Source organism: Miscanthus floridulus, chromosome 16 (genome assembly GCF_019320115.1).
Source record: "Miscanthus floridulus cultivar M001 chromosome 16, ASM1932011v1, whole genome shotgun sequence".
Lineage (NCBI taxonomy): Eukaryota > Viridiplantae > Streptophyta > Magnoliopsida > Poales > Poaceae > Miscanthus > Miscanthus floridulus.
This window is the reverse complement of record NC_089595.1, coordinates 18,155,832-18,180,438: the sequence shown is the minus strand read 5'-3', so window position 1 is coordinate 18,180,438 and position 24,607 is coordinate 18,155,832. Positions and strand designations below refer to the sequence as shown.

General features: G+C 45.5%; 1 protein-coding gene and 1 long non-coding RNA gene across 5 annotated transcripts; one reads left to right on the top strand and one right to left on the bottom strand.

The window, feature by feature from the left end:
• Positions 1-727: 727 nt before the first annotated feature.
• LOC136513868 (uncharacterized) lies at positions 728-3,484 on the top strand. Of its 4 annotated transcripts, none has more exons than XR_010773462.1 (3): positions 728-1,070; positions 1,155-2,243; positions 3,254-3,484. It is a non-coding gene; the product is annotated as an uncharacterized lncRNA (long non-coding RNA). The 4 variants fall into 4 exon arrangements; XR_010773460.1 differs by lacking the exon at positions 3,254-3,484 and having other exon boundaries at positions 1,155-1,252; positions 1,882-3,207; XR_010773461.1 differs by lacking the exon at positions 3,254-3,484 and adding an exon at positions 2,626-3,207.
• An 11,424-nt stretch (positions 3,485-14,908) lies between these two features.
• LOC136512774 (calcium-transporting ATPase 4, endoplasmic reticulum-type-like) lies at positions 14,909-19,861 on the bottom strand. The gene is made up of 8 exons (XM_066506770.1): positions 18,154-19,861; positions 17,983-18,052; positions 17,536-17,657; positions 17,128-17,406; positions 16,566-16,943; positions 16,115-16,224; positions 15,763-15,991; positions 14,909-15,654 (listed from the first exon to the last, which is right to left on the bottom strand). The coding sequence occupies exons 1-8, from the start codon at positions 19,555-19,557 to the stop codon at positions 15,079-15,081; spliced, it is 3,168 nt and encodes a 1,055-aa protein (XP_066362867.1). The 5' UTR covers positions 19,558-19,861; the 3' UTR covers positions 14,909-15,078.
• Between the last annotated feature and the right edge of the window lie 4,746 nt (positions 19,862-24,607).

Here is a 24,607-nt window from a genome sequence, read left to right as displayed (position 1 = left end):
CAGCGGCGTCGTCCACGCCCGGCCTCGCGCTCGCGGCCACCTATCCCCTCCGACAGCGGCAGCGTCGTCCACGCCCGGCCTCGCGCTCGTGCTCGCGGCCACCATCCCCTCCGGCAGTGGCGGCCTCGTCCACGCCCGGCTTCCCCTCGTGCTTGCGGCCGGCAGAGCCCCGCTCGGCGGAGCTCGCGCCCACGACCGGCGGAGCTCGCGGCCGCCATCCCCTCCGTCAGCGGCGGCGGCGTCCACACCCGGCCTCGCGCTCGCGCTCGAGCTCGCGGCCACCTATCCCCTCCAGAAGCGGCAGCCTCGTCCACGCCCGGCTTCCCCTCGCGCTCGCGGCCGCCATCCCCTCGCGCTCGCGGCTGCCATCACCTCAGACAGCGGCCTCAGGAAGAAGAAGTCACGAATGGGATGAAACGAACCGCGGTCGCTGACAGCTTGACCCCACTTGGCAGAGAGAGAGAAGCAAAAGGATAGGACGAGAGAATAGTATTTTGGACGTTTACACTGACCGGGCCCACATGTAAGGGTTGCCAAACGGTGAAAAACAAACAGAACACCGACGGAATGGCTTGGAGAGCAAGAAGTTCAGAACAATGGTACTCGTACGTGGTCAACTTTTTTTAATGATTTACGTGTAATTATGAACTTTTTTAATGGCACACCCTTAAAAGCCTCGGAAAAAAAAAAGCCCAGTCCTCTCTCTCTGCCAGCCCAGTTTCAAAAAAAAAAAGAGAAAAAAAAGAGCGACGGATCTCCAACAGCGTTAGGCCCCCGCCGCTCCCACCCCCGTCCAGCGCCGCCGCTGCCTCCAGCGCAGTTCCCGGCCAACGCGCGCTGCCGAGCGCCGTCCGCGCACCCCAGAGGTTGGGACGACGCCGCAGAGCCCCGGCACGGCAAGCCCTAGCAATGCAGCATGGCCGTCGGAGGTTGGGACGCCGCAGAGCCCCAGCACGGCAAGCCCTAGCAACGCAACATGGGCGCCGGCGGCCTCCCCAGCGGCCATACGGGAGTCTCGACCGCCGGCGCTACCCTCGGTGGTCTCCAACTCGCCGCCAACGGACATCTCGGTGAGTTCGCCTCGGCCTACTCCTCTTCCGCGCCATAGTCCTGCTCACGCCTCTTCTCCTCGGTGTGGCCTAATACTACTGCAGGTCTTCCTCTTCGGCTTTCTCTCAGCAGGGACATCATAGAGAGCGGAGCATCTGGGTGCCAACGGCCACCGATTTAGCCCATTGAGTAGTAGTTCCAGGTATTTTCCCCACTTCATTTTGGTGTCAAAGAAATGATGGATACTTGGATAAGAGGATAGGGACCGCACAAAATCTATATACTTGCTCGAATCTTATTGGCATGGTCCTCTTGAACAAACCTTTCTGTAGTTTCCTTATGTTCCTGGGCTGCTATCTGACAAAAGAAAGAGATAATGTGTTACTGTTACTTCTGTGTTGCCTTTTTTTTTTTTAACTTCCTATGCCTGTGCTGAAACTGTACATTAGCAGAGTGCCGTTGATGGGTGGCAGGTTATTTTTTAATCCTTGGTTGTTGTTGCAATTTTAGTTGATGATTACAGATTTTTTGGTTACTTGGTCTGCTCGTGCTCACGGAAGAATAGCTGACCAACTGATTCAGAGTTCACCTATGCTAACTACCAACTGAGTTGAGACAAGAGTTCAGGAACAAGTGTTTTGTAGACTCATGTATATTTTCTCCCTGCATAATCATGGTCTGGATATGCAGTCCTTTATGCTCAATTGCCTTTTTTTTGCGATGCCTTTTTCTGAAGTACAAAGTCAGCCTCTATATCTGTATGTTGTATGTACTCAGAGGATAGCTATCTTCATTAGATGTTGCTAACATTTTTTTTCTTTTCATTTTCAGCATAGCAACAGAGATTCAGACTATGGTACATATTCCTCAAAGAAGTTTCTTATATAAATACATATTCCTCAAACAATTTCTTGATAATAAGAACTTTGAACACTCTGACAAAATGTTGTCCCCACAGTTGTTTTCTATGTGCAGGTGTAGGCAGAATTTTCTGAAAGCACCCTCAAGGACTTCAAAAGTTCAAATTAGGTTTCTAATGTGCCTATGGTTACTCATCCTATCATTATTTTCTTGCTGGTGGATTCATTTGTATGTTATGCAGTACCAAGGTTTGTTGAAGAATGAGAGCACCAATGGAACTTCGAAGCACCAAATGACAAAACTGCACAGTGCACACATACAGAATTTCAGAGGTATGGCAGATAAGCATTCACCTATTCTGAATTTGTCGTGTATTATATTTGTTACCATCTGTGTCATTATTTATCTACAAGGACTCAAGTAGTGTGCCACTACATTAGTCGTAATTTATTTTATCCCAATTTATTTTATCCCAGCTTTTTAATACAACCAATATGTTATACACAAATGCTTTCCATTTTCTCAGTGTAGCAGGAAATAGAGGTAACATCCATTTTCCATGCAATCATAGCATATTTCCTAATCGGCTGATTAGCTTTAACTTTGGTGTTTCATTCATGCTTAAATTTGGAGCCACAAATGATTGTCATCTAAAGCACTACAATCGCCTGACGAATTAATGGAGTGTGCCTGTATTTGGCAAAAACAGTATAGGTTAAGGGGCTTGCAATATGAAAAAATGTTGAAGAACCCAAAACACATGTATTGATGCGGATCATGACTACCTCGGCAAAGAAATTAATCTGAATGTGCAGCATGGTTTCTTATAGAAGCAGAACCAATAGAAGGACTGGACAATGGCAAGAAGAATCTGTTATGTATCCCAATATAGGCAGCCAAGGGATGCAAGATACTTTTTTGGTATTTCTCTAAGCCATGTTAACCATCTGTATCAGCCCATCTAAGCTGTGCCAGGTGTCCATGCTGAACCCGCTCACTTAAATGCGATTTACCGTAGTCTTATTATGTGGATCAAAACGGCAAAACACATACAGTTCAAGAATCTGTTCCATGCCACCTTGCCAGGTGGTCTGTGATATATTCCATTTCTCACAGTTCACACAACGGTTGTACTGCTTATACCAAGTAAAAGTAGGGCTTCCTTTGTGCTGCCAGGCACCATTTTATTGTAATGGTAAAACAATATGTGGAATTGTTATACCTCCGTTTCGTCAATTCTGTTTTCTGAAATACAAAGTCAGCTTCTATATCTGTATATGCTGCAATCATAGAGGACATATATCTTCATTAGATGCTGCTAACATTTTTTCTTGACTTTCAGCATAGCAACAGAGATTCAGACTATAGTACATAACACCAACAGTGACGTTCTACCTCGCCCGTTCCTGTCCTCTTCGCCCGTACCCGCTCCCTCCACCATCCCCAATCTGGCTTCCGAGACGTCGTCGACCATAATCCGGGATTGCGCGGGGTTTAATGTATTCAACTGTTTTCATGAACAGACTTATATATTATAGCTTTCTAGCCCGCGGGGTTCCTGCTAGTAATGATAGGACAAAAACAAGAAATAAGCGACATTGTCTAATAATAACAAAAATAAAAGAAGAAGATGATGACGATGCGGGCCTTGTTTCGAGTATTGTGCCAATTAGGCCCACGACATACAGGTTGGGCCAAAACGAAGGAAAGCGGTGCGGGCATGTTCCTTCGATTAATGGGCTTGTTGTGCCAGTTACATACGTGGATTCTTATCCATATGCTTTTAAATCTCAGCTGTCAACGTCTAATGCTGTGCTTCCTTTTGTCTGATAAGTTTTGAGAGCTTGTTATAAACAGCCAGGGGGTCTAAACTTGTAATTCGAGGTGTTCCGATCCATTGGTGCTCTTCTGCAACGCCGCGATGATCTAACACATGGCTTGTAATGCAGCTTCTCTTGCAACGAACTTTCGCTTTTAAATGCAATAAAATCTAGGCGGAAAATCTCTCCCCTCTATAGCTTACGATAAAAAAAGTATGGACTCTAGTTTTAACCTTTTTAAAAAATTATTAAGAGAGTGTTTGGAATGTCAAAATTTCATAGAAAAAACGTAGAAATATAAAAAAAAATCACATTCCAAACAGGCCTTAACTATACGCTACTTTCTTTATGCTACACAAATGAAAATAATATTTAGCTCGAAGGCTCATAGTGTCCCATTTGCCCTCAGACATGAGAAGCTCTATCTATATTCTACTTTCTTTATGCCAACACCGGCCCGTGCACACCTGCCCACAAACATGAGAAGCTCGTCAATGACCACCACCGGCAGATCGGGCAGCAGCCAGGCCCTATGTATATGCTACTTTCTTTATGCCAACACAAATAAAAATACGGAAATGCCACGTACAGGGCGTTCGTCCGTCCAGACGCCTCTTCGGGGCCTGCATACCAGCCCAATAAACCTCTGCTCTGCGCCCACTCGTTTTTTTATTATGGTATCCGCGTCCGTCTCCTCCATTGCGCTGGTTGGATAAGGAAAGGAGAAGGAGACGAGAGATCTGCTCTGCTCTGCTCCGCACGTTGACGGTGACCCCGCCTGCTCCTGCTCCGTCAGCCGCCCCGCTGCTCCTGCTATGCGGCCCGCTCCGCCGTTTACGGTACTGCGCTGCTCCTTCCCCTGCTCCACCGTGCCGCCCCTGCTTCTGCTCTACGGCCCTCTTCGCCTGACGGTGCAAGCACCGCCGTTCCCACGCGTGGCGATTGCTCCCTCGGTAGCCACTAAGGCCGTTGTGCAAGGAGAAGCGTCGGGCCCTAGCACGGAAGCCCTCCAGCCTCGCCTCCTACTACGGCTACGGCGCCCTGATGCAGTAATCCGCACCGAGATATGATGCATGTTGCAAGTGTACATTTCAAATGTTTCAGATGTTTTAATGCTATGTTGTAAGTGTTTTGTAAGGATGTTATAAAAGTAGATGTGGATGTTGCACTCGTTGCAATGGGCTATATACACGTATGTTTCTAGTGTATGTTCCAAATGTTTCATCTATTTTAGACGTATGTTGTAAGTGTTTTATTTGGATGTTCCACAACTAGATCGAGATGTTGCATATATATATGCAAGTGTTTCAAGTGTTTTTATACGTATGTTGCAAGTATTTCATCTTGATGTTTGCATATGTTTGCAATGGCCACACACGTGTTTTCAAGTTTTTTCTCGTGTCTTGCAAGTGTTTCAGACATATGTTGGAAGTGTTTCAGCTGTTTCGGACGTATGTTGCAAGTGTTTCATCTGGATGTTGCAAAAGTAGATCGGGTGTTGCACATGTTGCAATGCGTGTGAGAAGCGGAGGGGGCGTAGGTCCCACGTGGGTGCGCGAAATGTAGGCTCGGACAGAGGCGTGCTGGTCCGAGCGTGGAAAACGGGCGCTAGCACTACTGATAAAAATAATATTTAGCCCGAAAGCCCATAGTGTCCCATTTGCCCTCGGGCCAGCTAAAGAGCTAGCCTGTGTACACATGCCCACAAACTTGAGAAGCTCATCCATGAGCACCACCGGCAGATCGAGCAGCAGCTACTCGTTCTAGTTCAGTGGAACGATGACAAACACTGTAAAAAAGCAACATCCATCGCAACGAGCAGCCACGTAGTACTGTGGAACTCCCATCCTATCCCAGGTTCAGAACGTACGTTGGCGGTTGGTGCCCTTGAGAGCCTGTGATCAGGATCTCTCTGACGTGTCAATGAGCCAGCCGGGTCTTCTCTCAGTTAATCAAAGCCGAGGGAAGGGTAAAGGTTCATGACAAAGCCTGTTCGTATGAAGTTCACTTGAGAGATCATGTGTAATTGTACTTGTTGACGTCGGAGTATTGAACGCCCAGGCTGCTACGGACCGAAGAACGCAGCAAGGATGTCACTCTTTCGTGGTGAAGAACGGAGAGTTTTTTCTTCAAAAAACTAAAGGATAACCAACGTGCTTGCGTGACGAAGAACCAGCTAGTTTTCAGGCAAACTAGCAAAGAAACCGTCGAAGCTCTCGCCCGGGACGGACCCTGTCAGGGCAAGGACATAGGTAGGTTGCCCTAGGTCGGCCGGCAAGCCTAGGGTGCCATCCTTGGTCGTCGGATCAAGGGATGAACAGCATGAGGGTTGGAGAAAAAGGTAAAAGGAGTTTGTAGATTGATTTTATCAACTGGATGGATGGGAACTCAATCGGTCATGTACCCCTTATTTTATAAGGGGTAGGGGTGGTCTTATCCCATAAAAAACCAATGTGGTACTATTATCATGTCACTTTATGAAGTTTTCCTTAGATTAGACCAAAAATGTCATGGGCCTATTTAAATTGGCTTAGGCCCAATTTGAGTGTCAACATATGCCTCCCTGTTTTTAGGTGAATGATGCATGAACATGAAAAACTTGATCAATCAAAATAAAACCAAACAGCGACGATACCCATCTCATCGGTTGTTCAGTGACTATGGGCTACATCGGCCATTTTTGTTCTAAGGACGATACATGTATCGACCATTATTTGGAGAGCACTTAGGCTTCTTGCCAAACACTTGGAAAGTACTTTTTCAAGCACCTCCCGTTGATTGCTCTTGTGAGACGTTCACCTTGCAATGTCTCTAGCATATAAGAATTTCCGAATATGACTTTGATCACTTTATAAGGACCCTCCTAATTTAGTGACCACTTGACAAACTGATTGCTTTTCGATCTAATTGGTAGTATGGTTTTCCACACTAATTCTCCCACTTGGAAGGATTTGCTCTTGACTTTCTTGTTGTATGCCTTGGCAACTCGAGCTTTGTCTTTCTCTATTTCCTTGGGAGTTTTTAATCTCACATCAATCACCTCTTCGATATTGTCCGTCATCAAATCATGATATATAATAGCAGATAAATCATTTTGTTTAGCAAGCCTATATGCATCCAAATTTACTTCGACAGGCAACATGGCCTCTTGACCATATACCAACTCAAAAAGAGTAACTTTTGTAGCACCATGCCTTGAAATGCAATGTGCCCATAGAGCTTCAGACAAAACTTCATGCCACCTCCTTGGATGCTCCTTAATCTTCTTCTTAATAAGCTTGATCAAAGTCTTATTACTAGACTCAGCCTGGTCATTAGCTTGAGCATAGTATGGAGATGAATTGAGCAACTTAATTTTATATAATTCGGCAAATTCCCTCACTTTCTTAGACACAAATTATGTCCCTTGATCTATAGTTAATGTTTGAGGGATGCTGAATCTATAGATAATATGCTCGGTAATAAACTCAATTACCTCCTTGTGTATCATATTCTTTAAAGGAACTGCCTCGGTCTACTTTGTAAAGTAATCCGTAGCAACCAACACAAAACGGTGTGCCCTTTGAAAATGGAGGATGTATTTGACCAATGAAGTCTAGCCCCAACCACGAAAAGACCATGGTTTGATAATAGGAGGAAGCATAACAGTAGCCACAAGCTGAATATTCCCAAACTTCTGGCACTCTTCGCAACCTTTATAATAACAAAAACAATCGGCCATCATAGTAGGCCAATAGAAACCGGCTCTACGCAATAGCCACTTCATTTTTGGGGCTGATTGATGCGTACCACAGATGTCTTCGCAGACTTCTCACATAGCCACTCTTGCTTGATCAGATTCTAAGCACTTGAGCAACAAATCCTCGGCAGTTCTCCGATAGAGCTCATCATTATGTAGTACATACTTGAAAGCGCTCTGTCGAACACCTTTATCAATTTTAGCACTTGAATCACATAAATATCTCAGCAAGGGAGTCCTCCAATCTTCTAAATCGGCCCCAACGTCACTAGAAGTTACATCGGGTCGATTTGGGAGCTTCTCGGGTCAAGTGACCGGGCTGGCCACCGGGAAGTCGGTTGAGCCGATTGGGGCAGTCGGCTTAGCCGACTTGGAGGTGTTAGCTTGGCCAACTAGGGCAGTTGGCTTAGCCAACTAGGCTTCAATAGAGAGGGGTCGGCTGAGCCGACTAGGACAGTCGGCTTAGCCGACTAGTCTGCACCTGCACAGGAAAAATTATAATTTTCATGCATCGGCTGTTCTTGAATATGGAAATTACGTCCACCGACGTCATAGCTAGATGCTTGTTGAGCTAACATGTTGGCCTTTTGATTTTCATTCCTTGGAATATGCCGAATTCAAAATTCGGCAAAAGAAGCAATTATATCAAGGCACATATCAAGATGAACATCAAGTGATCTTTCTAGGCATTGAAACTCATCAACTACTTACTGTGCCACTAGCAAGGAATCACCAAAGGCTTCAACATGTCATACCCCATGGATTGCAATATGGCCAAGCCGAATAAGAAAACTTCACATTCAGCTCAAATATTGGTGCAAATATAATTTCAATCGACTTGATGTCTCAAACGGCACCATTATGAGAAATAATGATTATGCCAACACGTTGGCTTTATTTGCAAGCCGATTAATCATATTGTCACGTCCATGAAGTAAATCAAAATGCATATATCATGTCCCCGGACCTTAAAGCCATCAAAGTAAATTCCATAGGGCTTTCTAATAGCACGATGGTCGCAAGCATTCATCGACTATATTTTTACACTAAGGGCGATGTCAAAATATTGGCCATATGAATTCATCCATAAAAGTATGCATAACCGAAATAAATATTTCAGCTCTTGATCACCGGTAAGCAAAATAATTTGATAACCCTCCATAACATAAAGATCCATACCAAGGATCAAAACAAGGAGCTGAGGGATAACCATGCATACCAGGGGATGAATTCCACATAGGCATAGGCAGAGAGTATGGATGATGCCATGACCAATGATTTTGATCATTTGGTGCAAACCTTTAACTTGGCAATTGTTTCTTGAATCTCCTTCTCTTCTTTGTCTTTGTTGCACCACTTGCTTGAGCATCATCCTTCTGAGCTTGAATACTTCCTTTAGGAACCCATGCCAAGCCCTTTTCTTTCAGCTTCTCTGCATTAAGCTTCTGTAACTTCTTTTCTTGCCACTTTGGTAAACTGATTGAGCATATCAGTTTTACTTCTGTTTTGGATAGCAGCAATTATTTCTTGATTTTGGGCACTCTCACCTTCTTTTGTTCAGATTTGACATCTAGAATATCAATAGATGATTTCCCCATGTCTTTGCTACCAATAGCCAGATTTTTTAGCAATGTAATCGGCTTTTCAATAATTGAATTCAGATCTGAATTTTCTCCTTTCGGCCATCATACTTGACATGGTAAACTTGCTTTACCACTTTCTTCTTTGGCTGAGCTCCGGATCGATTTTGATCAAAACAGTCTTTACAAGATGATGATCTCTCTGAATGTCTAGAAGCTGCATACTCTACATATTGTGGCCTAAAATATGGTGGAACATGTGCCTCTTGATCAAACCAGCCCCAAGATGAATAAGGATGAAAATATGCAGGTTGTGGTCCATATGACATAGGAATTGGCTGCTCAAAAGGAGGACATGTTGCTGTTGTATGAAATCTATCTCCTTGCCATCCACTCTTGAGACTTGCACTTTGGAGGTAATTTTGATGATTGGGCTTTCTTTGACCGATTAGTGACATTTGCTTCTGCTATCTTCTCATATTTAGCTAGAAGTTCCTCAAAGCTGAGCTTCGGCCTTCTATTCTTTAGCTTGCCACGACCTTTACCTCTATCAGCTTTATGGGCATCCTCCTTCTTCTCCCAATCTTGATAGACATGCTCTAAAGAAGGATCCTTGGCCGATTCTCCTTGCTCAATGGAATCAATTGGTCTTTGCTTCAGTTGGAGAGATTTTACCTGCCCCCCAGTTTCTTTTGGATATGTGATCACTTTGCTGTCCTCTGGAATATCTTCTATTGCTAATTCATGGACAACAACCTTGTCTTCACTTGAGGGATCCACACCTCTCTCTTAGGCATTCAAGCCTTGATCTTTGAGTGAATCGGCTAATGCAAGCGGATTTGAAACCTGTTTGCCATCAGGACCAATTGAATCTAATTGGTCTATTTGTTGAGCTTCAGAAAATCTCAATCGTCCTTTATCAATGGCCGATTGGATCACTCGACGAAACATATTACAATTAGAAGTGTTATGATCAAAAGAATTGTGCCACTTGCAATATATAAGCTCTTCTAAGTTTTGAATAGATGGCAAAGCATTATGATCAATTATTCTAATAAAATTATTCTTGAGCAAGATATCAAAGACATGATCACAAAAAGTAAAGTCAAAGGTGTACTTTGATTTCTTCAGCCGATTCTTTTGTGGAGTCGACTTTAAAGCTAGGCAAATGAATGGATCAGATTTGACATTAATCCATTCAGCCACACCTTTACAACTGCTTTTGGAAAGCTTCAGCTTTGACAAACTAGCACTATCGGCCTTGCCATATGGCACAATGTGTTGGCCGATATAATCTGATTTTGTTTTATCAGCAACAAATAAAATGGCATTCTCAATTGGTCTTTTACAACTACTTCCAAGGATATCACCAATAGATGTAGAAATTGAAAATATTATGCCCGGATTGGAATTTGAGCAAAATATTTATGTTTTATACCTTGTTGATCATGTTGGAGAAGTGCACATCCTTAATTTGAATGATGTTGCTCTTCATCTCCAGAGAACGATCAACCATAGGTGCCAAATCATATGAAGATGTATCGGTAGCTGTAGGAACCGAGAAAGTCGGCTTAGCCGACTGGGAGTCGGCTAGGCTGACTTGGGCACTAGCAGGGGCAGTCGGCCTAGCCGACTCAAAGCAGGCGGCAGAGGCCGTCGGCCTAGCCGACTGGGAAGTCTGAGCAGGCAGGCAGACCTCCTTTGTTGCTTGTAGGGGCTTGATCTCCATCAATGATGCGGTAATCACTAGATAAGTATATAACCCCTTTAGCTCCTAAAAAATCAAGTCTAGCTAATTTTTGGTGCTTCCCATGCTTTTCTATAGTAAGACTTGTTTTTTGAGATGTGATTGATTCAAAAAGGATATTGTGTTGTTCGGCTTTTGTATTCGAAGTTTTGCTTACATCTAAATCAATTCTTTCTTTCATGCCCACTAGCAATCCTTGTTTAGCCGATGACTTAATTGTAATCGGCCTTTTCTTATTGGTATTTTCAAAGTATTCATAGAATTGCTACTCTAATTGAGACCATGAACCAACGGTACACCGGGAAAAAGATGTAAACCATGCAAAGGCAATTCCAGTAAGAGATGAAGGAAAATTTCGTACTCTCATATAGTCTTCTTTACTGGCAAAACCCAGCTGTGAAAGATATATACTAATGTGTTCCATAGTGGTCTTATCTACCAACCATCAGGAGTTTTCAAGTAATCATAGCATAATGTATACGATCTATGATAAGCGGGCACCTTCCATTTAGAGGAGCCATATGGATTTCTAGTGTGGGCTAATTTTTCATCGATTCGGCTTGAGTTGAGAGCAGCATATAAAGCCGAATCATGACTGTTTTCATGTGCATACATTGCTGAATTTTCATTGATTTGGCTATAATTATAAACAGGGCACGAAGGAATTGTACTCTAAACTGGCAGCTAATATTCATTTCCTCAAAAAAAAAGTTCATTTAAGAGAAGGATCTTTTTCTCCCCTCAATTTATTTTGTTTTGAGTTTTGACTAGGTGCTTGGAGTTAGGCTTTAATTAACCTGTGTTTTCTATAAAAAAAATATAGTTAGAAAACCAATATTAAGGGAAGCATTTGAATATGAATGTGTTAGAATCAAGGGTATTTTCTGGTTTATTTTAATCCACAAACATGATGTAAACATTATATAAAGCGGTATTGCTTATACAAAATATGCAAGTTTACAAACAAGCATAATCATCTCAATAGATTGTGTGCTAAAAATAGTCAAAGAAATCCTCTAAAAAAACAAGAACACCCTTGAGCGAGCCAATGCTGAGGGCTCCGATGGATGATCCAAGCCTTCTCTCGGCTGATCAAAGAAGGGACATGGTGAATCCCTCTAGTCTCTTGGGTAGCAAAGAAGCCTTCAAAATTTCCTCTTGCTGAAGTTCACTTGAAAGATCATGTGTGATTGTCTTTTTCTTTTTGCTCATTATATAGTTCTATTACTGAAGAACTACGGGTATGATTTGTTGTTACAATTTTAGCCATTGTTCGTCTGGTGCGGCTACAAGTTTAGAAGATAGTCTATTTCAATCCACTCCTGCTAAAAGCGCTGGATGTGCGGAACTTGTACTATGAATGTTATGGCAGGCCATTCACACACACGCCTCTGCCCAGTTCCAAGACAGAAAATGGTCTCAAAACCAATAGAATAGAAAATATATGTTTTGATATAGCACCAAATAATCAATCTACAAGGATAATAAGCGATAATCCCTTGCATGGTTGTATCGTATCCCTGCTTCACATGTCTTACAACAAAAAAAATTGAACATGTATCATCTGAAGTTCTGGCTCAATACTACATAATTTACAGGGTAATATATGCTGCCAACTAACCACTTGTTTTAAGAACAAAGAAGCTACATTGTAGCTGTTTTAGCGTTAGGTGGAGAAGGGAGAGAAACACCTTCCATAGCTACCATTGTCCATAATAAAAAAAAAGAAAAACTAAAAGACAATGTAGCACAAAGGAAATACCTTGCACAACTACCATTTTCTAGGGATGAAAACGGATTGGATACGGACGGATATAACTGATATTACATTTGTTTTCATATTTCTGTCCGGATTCGGATTCAAATACGGATAGTGTCAACCATGCCGGATAGGATACGATTGGATATCGACATCATAAATATGTGATTTGAGTATTTGGATATGGATACAGTATCGGATGTTGAATATCCGGACTCAGATACGGATACAAATACGGTCAGAAAATATCCGTATCGTTTCACCCCTACCATTTTCCATAATAAAAGAAAAAAAATAAAAGATAGTGCAACACAAAGTAAACACCTTGCACCAGCTTGTGCAACAAACAAACAAAATAAATGAAGAAAAAAATAAAAAGACAGGGCAACACAAAGTAAACACCTTGCACCAGCTTGTGCAACAAACAATCAATGTCCACAATGAGCACTACATAACATGGTGGTAATATCTAGGCTTACCAAATAGATAATCCATTCCATCATGCACTACTTGTCCTAATAAAATCTTGCACAGCGAAGAACCATTTGATCATACTCTTGGTTATGGTTTGACTGAGTTTGGTAACCTTCAATGTCTGAAGATAAGCTACTAAGATAGGATACATGAGTCATTTTCATTAAAGCCCATGCATGCATAGGTAAGTAGCAGGAATTCAACTAATAGTTCTGCTGCCACATCATCTCCAGCAAATGCATACACATATATGCTCTCCCTTATACTCAGCATTTTCAATACAACATGTAGCAGTGAGTTACCATGCATGCTTGCTCATGCCATTTCTATGAGCGGCTCGTGAGCACCGGCATGTATTTCATCTCGTTTTCAACAACAATTTTCAGAAGAGTTTGTTATAGAGTGTTTAGTTTGAGAAACAAGTTAGTCCATTATCTTCTCACTCGTTTTTTTATTTAGTTTGTGAAATATAATGTGTTGATCTATCATCATCCCATTCCTCGTAGGCTAATAATTAGTACTAGTACGGGAAATAGAGTTATTCTACCAAATTTAAGGAATAGACTCGTGGTGCGCCACCTCATCTAAAATACTAGAGAATGGTTTGATTTCTGACCCCAAACACCCAATTAGTTTCCCATCCAATGAGCAGCATGACTGGTTGCTCTCTAGACTACACTGTTATCTCCACCTATGATATTCTTGCCAAAACTAATTTGTTTGTTTAACAGGCCTCTACTTGATACATTTACCACACCTTTCTCCCCATCAGGCCATATCAGTGGATGGCTACATATGAATATGCTAAGTACCATCACAACCAAGAGTCTAGAGTAAATCATAGCTCCAGCTCTGTAACTAATCAGATCAACAGGTATATATATCAAATGAAACGCACAGTGAACTTGTACTCGAACTGGCAGCTAATAGTCATTTGAGAAAGATTTTTTCTTTCCTCCGCTCAGTTTATTTTGTTCTGACTAGGTGCTTGGAGTTAGACTTTGACCTGTGTTTTCTATAAAAAAAATAGAGTCATCTACAGTTAGAAAACCCATATTAAGGGAAATATTTGAATATGAATGTGCTAGAATTAGGGGTATTTTCTGGTTTATTTAAAGCAGTAGTCCTTGCACAAAATATGCAAGTTCAAAAACAAGCATAATCATCTCAATAGACAGCACTAAAAACAGCCAAAGAATTCTTCTAATTTTTTTTTGAGAGCATCCTTGAGTGAGACCAATGCCGAAATCATCGGTAGCTGATCAAAGCTGAGGGAACGTAAAGATGCATGATGAATCCCTCTAGCCTTTAGGGTAGCGAAAAAGCCTTCAAAGTTACCTCTAGCTGAAGTTTATCATGTGTGAATTGAGATTGTCTTTTCCTTTGTGTTCATTACAGTTTTATTACTGAAGAACTACGGGTACGATTTGTTGTGTTACAGTTTTTATCCATTGTGTGTCTACGTGGCTACATGTTCAGAAGTAACCTGTTTCAGTCCGCTCCTGGTAAAGCGCTGGACGTGTGCAATTTGTACTGCAGTCGGTTACGCGGGCACCTCAGCCTGACATTTATGTATGTGCTGTTCTTCAGCTTTTGCTATCTACGAATGTTACACCAGGCCTTTCACACGCCTCTGGTCAGTTCCAAGACGAAAGATGGTCTCAAAGCCAATAGAATAGAAAATATGCTCTGAGATATCGCCAGGCAGTCAACTAGAAGTCTAGAAGTATCCCTGCTTCATTGGTGTATTGTATCCTTGCTTCACATGTTTTGCAGCCAAAAAACTGAAAAGTATCCTATGAAGTCCTGACTCAACGCTACATAATTCACAGGATAATATATGTTACCAACTAACCACTTGTTTTAAGAACAAAGAAGCTACTTTTGTAGCTGGTTTAGCGTTAGGTGGAGAAAGTGAGAGAAACAGTTAAAATGAGTTATTTATCTGCATTTTTTTCCTGTATTGATTGAATAGTTTGGAGCTTGAGAACATTTTTCTCTGAGGTTCATCTTTACATGATCGATGGAATGGTTTCAATGTTAGCGCGCTACTCGCCCTTCTGCTTCCTGGACTGCCTCTTGGGCCCTGGAGAGCTTGTATACCTGCCCACGAACTTGAGAGCCTCGTCGATGAGCACCACCGGTAGAGCGACCAGCAGAACCAGCAGCCACTCATTCAGGCTCAGGGGAACGATGCCAAACACTGTAGCAAGGACCGGCACGTAGAGGATCAGGAAGTGGAGCCCGAACGACACCGACATCGCGACGAGCAGCCACGGGTTGACCCAAGGTGGCATAGTGAGCAGGCTGCTGTCTTCAGAGAGAGCGTTGAGCGAGTTGAACATCTCGATTGCCACTAGGACAGAGAGGGACAGAGTTGTTGCCTTCACTTTTCCTGTGTGGAAGTAGTCGCAGGGGTTGTCGAATGTGAAAGTTTTAGTTCCAGCAGTGAAAGGTGAAGCCGTGAAGTTGTCCCAGGAAGAGCACTGGCCCCAGTTTGAAAGCTGCGAGTAACTGACAAGAGTGTGACCATCTCCAGTAAGGTCAATGCCCATGAAAGACCCATGTGTGTACCATATGACAAAGATGCCAACAGTTGCAATCCCAACATAAAGGCCAATTATCTGCAGACAAGGTAAAAGTCAATGAGGGATTGTCTCCAAATATAAGATTCCAAAAATGGCCCAACAGATTCAAGGGATGAATAGTACAAGACAAGGGAGATCATTTACCAGGTAGCGGAACAAAATCCAGGGAGTGATCAGTGAATCATCGCTCCTCCTAGGTGGCTTCTTCATGATGTCCTTGTCAGGTGGATTGAAACCTAAAGCAGTTGCAGGGGGACCATCGGTGACAAGATTGACCCACAGAAGTTGAACAGGTATCAACCCCTCAGGAATGCCCAAGGCAGAAGTTAGGAAAATAGAAGCAACTTCACCAATGTTTGAGGAAATCATGTATCTGCGGCAGCCATGAAGACAGTCAAGAACGTTCACAAGGAAAAAAAAAGTATGCGGGCACTGTTGGCTGATGAGAGCTACTAGAAAGTGAACAATAATCAAAACATGCTCTCAGAGCACAAACCTTATGAAAGCTTTCATGTTGTTGTAAATAGATCTTCCTTCACCAACTGCAGAAACTATAGTGCTGAAATTGTCATCAGCCAACACCATGTCAGAGGCCTCTTTGGCAACCTGAAACATTAGAGATTTGTTTTAGAAAAACACTTCAAATTATACCATGAAAAAATCATAGTTTTACATATGAATCTTCCTTGTGGGCACAACAACATATTATAAATCCATGTCCTATAGAATAAAGTTGATGCTGTTAACCCTTGTCTGTTGGCTATATGAAAAGCAGCAAACAAAGAAGCAGTCATTCTCTGGTGGTCAACACCACACCCCTTTCAATAAGTTTACAGCTTCGTCGAGCAGAAATAATACGGCAATTCAAAAGCTTGTAGCTCTAGTCCAGGAAGCTAGAAAGAAGTGATTTGAGGTGAACCTAATAAGATGGAAAACTAAGTATTTACCTCAGTTCCAGTAATGCCCATAGCTATACCAATGTCAGCCAGTTTCAGAGCAGGGGCATCATTGACTCCATCTCCAGTCATGGCAACAACCTCCCCATCTTGTTTCAGCAACCTCACAATCTCTTGTTTGTGCCTAGGTTCTGCCCTAGAGAACAGAAGGCCACCTTTCCCGCGTAGCAGCGCCTTCTTGTCCTCAAGCGCCATGAACTCCTTCCCTGTAAGGCTCTTGAAGGTGATATCCTCATCAGGTGAAAACACACCAATTTCACGGCATATTGCCTCAGCAGTTTCTTTGTTGTCCCCTGTTATCACCATAACACGGATGCCTGCAGCTCTGCAATCTTCAATAGCATCATAGACCTCTTCCCTGGGAGGGTCCTGGCAAATCAAAACATCCATGAGAAAGAAATGTTAATTTTGTATGTAAGAAACCCAAGTGCTAACAAGAGCATTTGACACACTGCGTGTCTCTGTCCCTAAGCAATATATTCCTGTCTATTCCAGATTGTGGAGTGCAGAAACAATTTATTCAATGCAGCTCAAAGTAGGAGCGTTATCTTACCCTTAGGCCCACAAGACCCGCAAATATTAGGTCAGTCTCAATAGCTGCATAATTGGCCGGATCCAGCAAGAGCTTATGAGCAGGATGGTTTTCGCCATCATATGTTGCAAATTCTGCTAGATCCTCCTTGTATGCAAAACCGAGGCAGCGCAGAGCTTTGGTTGACATCTCATGGAGGCTTGCCAGGACAGTTTTCTTTGCTTTCTCATCTAATGGCACCACGGAACCATCCTTCAGTTGAAGGTGGCTACTTCGTTCAAGTAAAGTTTCAACAGCTCCCTGCCATAAATACAAGAACCCTGAATATCAGTCCAGCAAACACGTGATCCATTGAAAAGCATTACTTAGCTTGTACATGAAAAATCGTTCAGTAATCGGTACAAATGCAGGAAATAGGGGAATCAATACCTTCACGAGCAGGGCATTGCTTCCTGAACTGGTTTTCACAATGGCACCCATTGATTTCCTTGTGCGATCAAACTCGAGGGTAGCGATCCTTTTGGCAACATTGTTCCACCATTTGCAGCAGCCTGTCAGCAAACAACATTGCAATCCACTTGTGTGAGACTCCTTGCATGTATGTATTTATTAAGCATCACTTACAAGGAAGGAAATAGAATGTAAATAAGGTGCGAAGAACGTGTATTTTGTTCAAGGTTTTAAATCTCCGGCTATAGCGAGCTATAGCTGTCGCTATAGCCGGCTATAGCTGCTCGACGCAAATCAAGCTATTTGGGTTGATGTACAACTTAGCGGCTATAGCGGGCTATAGCCTCATTTAGCTCAGCTATAGCTGTTTTAGAGATCATCCGCTAAATACCTTTAGCCGGAGATTTAAAACCTTGATTTTGTTACCTAATGTCTCAGACGGATCCAAGGACAGACCATTCTTTCCTCCAGGCAGGCCCATTTTCTCAACCAGAACCTAGAAGTAATAAAAAAAAAGGAAGTTAGCGAAAACAACGCCTTGTTTATTTCCCGACAATAAGGATTCGGAGAATGTGAACAAGTTTTAGCAATCCTCACCTTTAGAGCTGCCTCTGTCGGCATTCCAGTGGCAACATACTGCTGCGAAGAATGTGCCACATTGGCATCGTTGCACACAGCTGCGACCTTGGCGATCGTCTCAAGGTTGGCATCGATGCTCCCAGCAGGCCAGTCGTGAATTTTCCCGTCATGAGGATCGTAGGTAGTACCGTCCACCTTGAAGCTCCTAACCTCCTGTGAAGAATCACCGATGGCCACGAGCTTGGCCACTGACATCTTGTTGGTGGTGAGCGTCCCGGTCTTGTCGGAGCAGATGACAGTGGTGCAGCCGAGGGTCTCGACGCTAGGCAGCTTCCTGACGAGCGCATTCTTGGAAGCCATCTTCCTGGTCCCGAGCGCGAGGCAGGTGGTGATGACGGCGGGCAGGCCCTCGGGTATGGCGGCGACGGCGAGGGCGACGGCGATCTCAAAGTAGTAGGTGCACTTCTCGAAGGAGAATTTCACGTTCCTGGGCACCCATCCCCCCTGGAGGTCGAAGGTGAGGAAGTACTTGACGTTGATGAGCCAGACGAGCGCGCAGATGAGTCCGATGATCTTGGTGAGCGCCTCCCCGAACTCGTTGAGCTTCTTCTTGAGCGGCGTGTCGTCGTCCTCCTGCGACGCCTGGTGGATCTGCGCGTGGATGGCGCCGATCTCCGTGGCCATCCCGGTGAGCGCGACGATGCAGAGCGCGGCGCCGTTGACGACGGTGGTGCCGGCGAACACCATGCACTCCTTGGCCTGGATGTCGGCGTCCTCCACCGCCACGGCCCGGGAGGTCTTGTTGACGGATGCCGTCTCCCCGGTCAGCGACCCTTGCTCGAGTCGGAGCGTGGAGGTGAGCAACCTCGCGACGCGCATGTCGGCGGGCACCTTGTCCCCGACGCGGAGCTGCACGACGTCGCCGGGGACGAGGTCCCGCGCGGGCAGCGCGGGGACCCAGCCGCCGTCGCGAAGGACCGCGGCGTGGTGGGACTGGATCTCACGCAGCGCGTCCAGCGCCCGCTCCGCGTTGGCCTCCTGCCACACCCCGACGGCCGCGTTGACGACGAGGATGAGGAAGATGACGAGCGGCTCGACGAAGGCGGCGAGCGTCGGGGCGGCGCCGGAGGAGGAGAGAGCGAGGAGGAAGGAGACGGCGGCGGCCGCGAGCAGGATGCGCACCAGCGTGTCCTCGAACTGGTCCAGCAGCAACCGCAGCAGCGACGGGCCCGGGTGCTCGGCCAGCTCGTTCGGCCCGTGGACGCGTAGCCGCGCCGCGGCCTCGGCGGAGGAGAGGCCGCGGGAGAGGGAGACCCGCAGCCGCGCCTCGCAGTCCGACACCGACCGCGCCCACGCCGGGAACGCGGATAGGTCGTCCGCGTCGCCGGCGGCGGTGGGCACCGGTGGCGCCGCCTCGCCCATCACCGTCGGAGGGGCGGCGGCGGTGGAGGAGTCGGGTGGTTGGTTAGTTGGCGTGCGGTGCGGAGAGCCGGAGGCCGGAGCGCGCCGCAACGAACCGAGCCGACGAAGCAGGGGATGGCAATGCCCACGCGGGGGCTGGGGCCGGGGATGGATGACGCGAGGGCGGCGGCGCGCGCCGCGGCACTGGCAGAGGATGCGGCGGCGGTGGCGGCAGAGGAAGGACGGCGACGACGATGAGTCGTCGCGGTCCAGGAAGTTGTTCGGTGTGGGCTTGACGGTCCCTACGACGGGTAGTGGTGGTGGTGGTGGGGCGGAGGTGGGAACCGCATGCGCGGCGGTCGGGGTCGGTCGGTGCCTCTCCTCTCCTCTGCCTCTGCTTCGGCTTGTGCTGCAAGTTGGTGAGGAGGAGGGAGTTGAAGAAGGGGTGTGGACGGTGGACGGAGGACGGAGAGAGGCCGAGGTCTTCTTCGTGACCTGCGGACGAAACTGCCGCGAAGCTTCATATATAGGCTGCTACGGCCTGCGGGTGGGGAGGGAAGCCGCAAGCGGCCTGCGGCTACTCCCAAGTTCCAACCGCGGCTTGGGTTGGTCGCCCAGTGGCCGAGGAGGAGGTCTGCTGCGGCTGCAAAGTGGCGCCGCGCCGCGTCGGAGGAGTGAATGCAATCCATCTTCCAATTCCATCATCCATGCAGGGAAAGGCGTGTCGTCCACGGTGGCGCTCGCTTAGCTGATAAGCCACGGTTTAAAGTACGGTTGACTAATTTATTGTGAGAAAAAAATAATTTTCGTTGGTAAAAAAAAAATGGCAAGAGCGGCAGCCTCGTGGAAAGTGGAAACCACAGGCGATGGCCACATGTACGGTGTCAAATGAAGATATTTTTTATATGAAAGTTATATCTCTTTATGAAATCTATAGCTCTATAGTGAGTTTCTTCATTTAAAGTCGTTAAGATGCTCAAAAAATAATATATAAAATTTTAGCTGCATATCAATCGCGTACAAGTGCCTTTTGACTTACAAAAAACCATATCTTTCATAGAAAAAAAAACGACTTCTCACTTTGTACATAGACAACAATGTCTTGGTACGTATTTAGTAGTTGATTCATTTGGGGACAAAGGAAGTAAATCTTATATTGTAGACCTATACAGAAAAGATTAAATTGATGGTAAAAAATATAAATATTTAGCTTAGGACAAAACTAATATGATGTGTAAAAAATACATGAAGTATAGGGGGTTTACTAAGTTTGTTCTAGGTCACCGTCTTTAACACCCCTGGTGTTACGAGCTTGTTTAGCACTGCGATTTAGGCCTAAGAAAAATTTCCGTAACGAGTTTCTCGGGGTTTTGATTTAAAACGTACTCGACGTGATGAATGAATCCTGTGTGACTTAATTTTGTGGACTCGACTCAACGCCCAAGTTAAATTACTCAGTGCGTAAAGATATTTAGGAATGTCGAACGACGATGCTAGCGAATAGTTTGTTCTGTTAGTTTAAGCAAGAAAAGCAACTTTTATAAATAAAATAAAATCTATTAATAAATAAAATGATATATATATATATACTCACGGGTTTATTTTCATAAGCACGAACTGATGAGAGAGAGAGCGCAGCAGCTTCGTTTATTTTTCCTGGCTCACAACGTACTCGTTGCATGGCAATTATTCACCGTCTCGTTCTTGTCGTGGCTCTGCACCCCGGCACGTCCGTTTACCTGTGTCCCTATCTTTCTCTCCATCGTTTGCGTCGTGTCTGAAATTTTTAATTGGAGCACGGGCACTATCGTGCCCACGTCCCCGCTAAGCGCCACCGTCCATCTGCCCGCTTTATCGCATCATCTCTTCCTGCTTTGCTTGACTTACTGCCGAGCCTCGCGCTGCTCCCCTTCCTCTATTTCCTCGGTCTTGTCCTTGCTTGCCTTGCTTGTCTCTGCAGCCTCGGTCTTGTTCGTGCCAACCGACATGTCCTGTCGGCCACGCTGTGTCATGTCGCGCCATGACAAGTTAGGCCGAGTTAGTCCTACCTCTCCATCCCTCTCTGCTTCCTCTAACTGCCAAGGTCGACGCTGCCGCTCGAGCGTCCTGTAGTTTCCTCAGCGCTGCCCTCCTCTTTGTCTTCGTGAGCGCGCTCGAAGCTCCTTGGTCCCATGCTGGAAGTAGCAGTCCAAGCTCCTGCTCATCCTCCCCGCTGACCCGCGCCTCCCAACCGTAGCAGCCCCAGTGCCCCACCGTCGGCGCGACTCCTTCGCTGGGCCACCGTGGCCGGTCCCGTTTCCCCTTCTCGCGCGCGCAGGCGCACCCGCGCCACCGGCGCCCCTCCTCTTCCCTCCGCGCCGCGCCGACGCCAGGACCGTCCGCGCTGGTGCTGGCTTTTCTCGTGCGCGTGCCCCGGCCCTGCGCTAGGCCTATTGCTCCTCGGCCCGTTCACCGAAGCCACGCGTAGCTCCGCCTGCCAAGCCCACGCGCGACTTCCTTCCCCGCTCCTCGCCATTGTAGAGCATCCGGACGAACCACGACCAGCCACTGTCCCGCAGCGCGCTGCTCATCCTCTCTCCGGTTGACCTCCGTCAGCCGTGTCGTGCCGCAGCACCTTGCCGCCCTTCCACGCCGTGTAAAGCGCCGGAGCCGCCGATGCCCCACGCCGTCCCGGAGCCAGCCGCGCCACTAAGCCCCAAGAGCGTCGTCGCCTTGGTCTGTTCCTCGGCCACCGCTGCACCTGTCCGCCCCCACGACCCGCGCCGGCTGGACGCCGCCGGTGACGGCTCCCCGCAGCTCCCCCGTGCCCGCATGCCGGTGCCTCCGCCACCGTGGGGCTCCGTTCCGCAGCACCGCCCCAGCATCTGCCCGGTGCCGTAGGGCTTGACCTCGCTAGCCGCCGTGCCACAGCCCCTAGGATGCCGTCAGCCGTCGGTCGCCGTGCCCCTCTCCTGCCGGTGCTCTACTTTGAGGATGATGAAAAGGTAGAAAAGGACTTAAACATAAATAGCACCTTTTACCATGTTCTTTTTGCAAAAGCGCTAGACTCATACGTTTACAAATAGGGTTTTAGTGGATTTAGAGTAAGGACAGGGGCCTTTTCGCAATTCGGTGCCGCCGATTTGGTTGCCGCCGGTCTTTCCATTTTCTAAATGATTTTCTAATATAGGTTTCTAGTTAACTTGTAAAATCAATATAAAATAGTATAGGGATCCAAAAATTATGAAACCAGTTTTGTTGAGATTCCTAAAATCATGATGCATCCAATATTGTATTTTGTTAACATAGTTTGATAATATTCTTGGAAGCTATATAATTAATTTAAGGTACTTAATATTGTAAAAATATAAACTTGTAAGAATTATTGTGATAAATGGGTAATAGTGTGGAATCTGAAATTTTTACAGTAGGCTCCTAGCAATATTAGGTACTGATTGTAATTTTTGTGGCTCCAGAATAATAAGTTTGCTAGGTAGCTAATGATGCTCTATTTCGAACAAGGATTAAATCGATAGAATGAAATAAAGAAACAACCTTGGTTTATATAACTAAAATAATTATTGAGAAATAATGCCTTATCCGACAACGTGTATATATAGCCTAAGTACGGTCATCGTTAGAACTAGCCCGTTAACTTGAGAGGCGTAAATCGTATTTCTACAGGTCACGATTGCAGTTGATTAATTACTTCTTACATTCCATCGCATTGCATATCATAATAGGGACGTCGATGGATCATGGAGTCATCGGGAGTTGCTGGAGAATGGTGCTTTTGGAGATCGTGTCGCCATGATGCAATGCTAACTTTTGGTTATATTTTACCCAGGCAAGCCTCGGTGCATAACCCCTACTTTTCTACTGTTTAAATTATATTTGTGCATTAAGTTTTAAGGAGTTGATTGAAACCCACTTGCATCTATATATCTTTATCCTATGAGTATTACTAGTACGACAGGATCATGTAGATAGCTATGCTACAGGACTCCGATAGAAGTCAAGTGATTGCATGTCACTCGCGAGAGATAGGAAATATATTACTGTATTATTATCACTTGGAAAAATATAAATAGTGGAAAGGAAAATTGTGACCGGGTAGGGATATGGTTTGGGTATTGGTGGGTGTAAGAGGTTACGTCGCCATGGACGCAGGGCATGGCTTGGTTACACTGTTTTCCCTGTCTGTGTCGGTTAAGGGCCGGTCATTGCATAAGCCATCGAGGCAAGTCACAGACTTATTATCCCGAGCACATACTTGGGTATGGGCGCTTGGAAGACTTGTTGCTCTCTTGTCATGGATTCGGCTCTTTCTAGACCGACTGTTAGGGTTTTTTGGTGGAGGAGGTCCTTGCATCGCACTGAGTCCGGGACTCAGGGGTGGGGGCTTGGAGTCCTAGTTTGGACAGGGACCTAGACACCCAGGATAGGAGGGTGATGGGTTGGTCCTGCTTGTGCCTTGGGTACAAGCGGAGCGTGTGTTTTCGGGGTACCCAGCTGGGGCATTGATTCGCGAATCGCCGGGCAATCTGGTACAGCTTGTTTCGTTCCTAGCCCCGTAGTAAGAACTGGAAGAGGAAAGATGGAATGGAAAAAGGAAATCTGATTGCATACCACCTGCTTGAAAGTAGTATAGGTGCTTACATAGAATGGTTGGTAAATGAACTAATACGGCTGTTAATGAAAATCGAATATAAGGACGCACTTTTAGTAATGCTCCTACAGATGCAATAAACCCACAAGCCAGATATCGTTGCATATCCATGGAGTCTTTTCTTTCCTCCTATCGGGTAAGTCTTGCTGAGTACAATTGAGTACTCAAGGTTTTATTCCCCTGTTGCAGGTGACAGGTGGATGCTAGAACTGATATTTGTGTGTGGATTCCTCCTGGTGGGCTCTGAGAGGATTTTCTTTACGCTACGATCATAGTTTTTATTTATAACTCTCACTAAATGTTTTATTATAAATTAAAGTTTGTAATCTGTTGTCATAGTTTATCTATCAATGCTTCATCATGTCATAAATTGATGTTTATTTCTGCTAGAACTCTGTTCACAGGTTTATATTCCACTGTTCA